Genomic DNA, 2,459 nt, shown 5'->3' with positions numbered 1-2,459 from the left:
GGGGAGGCGAGTTTATTTTTGGAAATGGGAGTGCACGGAGCTAAGCGGAATTTACTTCTCTTAATGAGGAAACGGACAAAGTTGTCCAACCGCCCGGGTGCGCACCATTTCCCCAGATGCAGCCGGGGAACATGTAGGAAGTTTCACGTCGTGCCGCTTTCTCGTCCTCTAAATTTCAGCCACTTTATCTTTTCCCCTCCTGCCTTCGCCCTCTCCCTGCCGCCGTTCTGGCGATGAGCCAGTCAGAGGGGAAAAACGAGGAATCCGGAGAAGGTCGAGTACTTCCAGCCCCCCATCAAGTTTCCCCGCTCCAGCTTGAGGTATGCTCGGTCGCCTTTCTCCATCTGGATTAGAACTCCGTTGCTGGCGGCCTCCCGGGTTACGTCCTGGTCACCAGCGAAGGCTGAAATCACCGGCCACCCGTTTAACATGAGGCTCACCTGAGAAAGAGAAAGGCCTACTTCAGAGGCGAAACCTAAGCGGGTACCCAAGCGGCGTTGAAGACGCGAACCTTCTTTCTAGCTTGGCTAACCGCCGGGAGGCCTGGAGGCAGGAGGCAGGGAGAATCGGAGGGAAAGGGGGCTTTGCAGCTTACTGCCGAGGGTCCAACGAGGCGAATAACTGCCTGTTTTGGGAGACAGGAAGGGTCTGTCCCCCAAACAGGAATCACTTTCATTTTGGGGGCGCAATCCCGACTACGCTCTTTTATCCACTTTAACGACCCCGTAGGTGGCTTAAGCGCTCAGAGACCTTCGGCCTCACCCTCCCCGAGCCCCCACACCCAGCCTCCGAGAGAAGCTCGGGCAACTGGCGCTTCCGAGAAAACAAACACAAACAAACAAAAATCCTGGCTCCTCCCGGTCCCAGCTGCCGGGACACAGGAGAAAGGCAGTGAAGAAATCAGGCAAGGCTTCTAGCTGATAAGAAATCTCGCGCAGAGCTGCGCTCTGCTTCATCCCTAAACCTCGGGCTCAGTCCCCGTCCCAGATCCAGCCCCGCCCGCCACCGCCTGGTTTTGCCCTTGCGGTGGCATCAGCACCGTCTCCTCAGTCGTGCATTCCGCCTTCTGTGTCCGCCCAAAGAAAACCTGAACACCTTTGGGAACCTGGAGAGCGGGTGAGTGCAGTCTGGGGCAAGGCTGAAGCCGAGGGAGTGGCACTACGCCCCTCGCTTCTCTCTCCACCCTTCAACTGCTAAGGCTCGGCGCTGCTAGTTCAAAATTCTAGAGTTGGTCCCCAAAACGGGCGCCAGGAGACCCCCGAGCGTGGTGCTGAACCCAAGCGCACAGGCGTCTAGCTTAGCGTGCGGATAGGGGTGGGGAGGTCAGGGGTACTGTCCGTGGTGCTGAAGGCGAGGGTCGTGGAAAGCTTCCGGAAGCGGGAACTGACTGTGAGGCTAAAAAGCAACCTCTAAGGGAAATCCCTGGAGTCCCATAGCGGGAGAACCTCCTTGGAGGGTCCCAGAAGGAAGAGGCAGGAAACTGTATTTGGGGATGGGACTGGGTTCCAAAACCCAATGACAGGGGACGCAAGGGACAGTCCAAGCCACAGAACCGTGAGGCCTTGCTACCAGTCCCGGACACATGCAGCTGCCCCTATCTCCCACCTCCATAGGGCCCGCTCACTCCCACATCTTGTAGCCCCCTACCGGGACCGGGGCCTGGCCCTGAGGCAGCAGCTGACCTGGATGGTCTGTCTGTTGTAGACTTTTACCACGTGGAAGTTAAAACTGTAGATTCCTTTGCGCGGGGCGATGAAAGTGCTGCGTTCTGAATCAAAGTTGTTCCCGATGTTCACTAGTACCTATAAGGAGACGGGAACGAAGGGGAGTAGGCAAGAATCTGTCCCGAACTCTTGGCCCCGCGTCTCCGCAGAGACCTTGGAGAGGATCGAACATCTATCTACCACCTCTCCGCCAACCCCCACCAATCCACCCTTCAAGGAGCACTCACCTGGTCGAAGTAGATGATCATGGTGCGATTACTCATCTCGGACGGCTCGTGGTTGGTGCTTCTGATGGCAGAGAAAGCCACCTTGGCGCTGCCGGAGCGCACAGAGATGCCCAGAGCTGTGCCCGTGGGATCAGACGTAGGGTTGGAGTCGCAAACCACCAGGCACTTGCCCTCCAGCACGATGGGCTCCGTCTCATTCTGCCCGCGGGCTGGGCCCGCCAGCCACGCTGCCCCCAGCAGCAGCAGCTCCACGATGCCCAGCATCGCGGCGCCGGCGCCCACCCCGCCCCCACTCCGGGGGCTGCCTGCGCCAGCCGCCCCCCCACCCCAGCCCCGTTCCGAAGCCCCCTCCTCAGCTCGGTGCGCAGCTCTGCCGACGCTGCTCTGGACACTAGTGCTCTTCCTTGCACTCCTGGGCAAGCTTGCCCCCCGTGCGATGCTCCTGGAGCCCGTCCGGGCCTCAGGGGTGCCGCGGCTGCCCAGCCGCACTTGGATGCATAGCCTCTGC

The 2,459-nt window shown here is 59.7% G+C and overlaps 1 protein-coding gene across 1 annotated transcript; it reads right to left on the bottom strand.

The window, feature by feature from the left end:
* Positions 238–2,221, bottom strand: CBLN1 (cerebellin 1 precursor). Its single transcript, NM_001112679.1, is given in 3 exon segments — positions 238–440; positions 1,683–1,802; positions 1,952–2,221. Coding segments are annotated over 3 exon segments (582 nt in total). The 5' UTR covers positions 2,216–2,221; the 3' UTR covers positions 238–242.

Source organism: Sus scrofa, chromosome 6 (assembly GCF_000003025.6).
Source record: "Sus scrofa isolate TJ Tabasco breed Duroc chromosome 6, Sscrofa11.1, whole genome shotgun sequence".
NCBI classification, from domain to species: domain Eukaryota; kingdom Metazoa; phylum Chordata; class Mammalia; order Artiodactyla; family Suidae; genus Sus; species Sus scrofa.
Note: the sequence above shows the minus strand (reverse complement) of the source record. Positions and strands in the feature narration are given on the sequence as shown.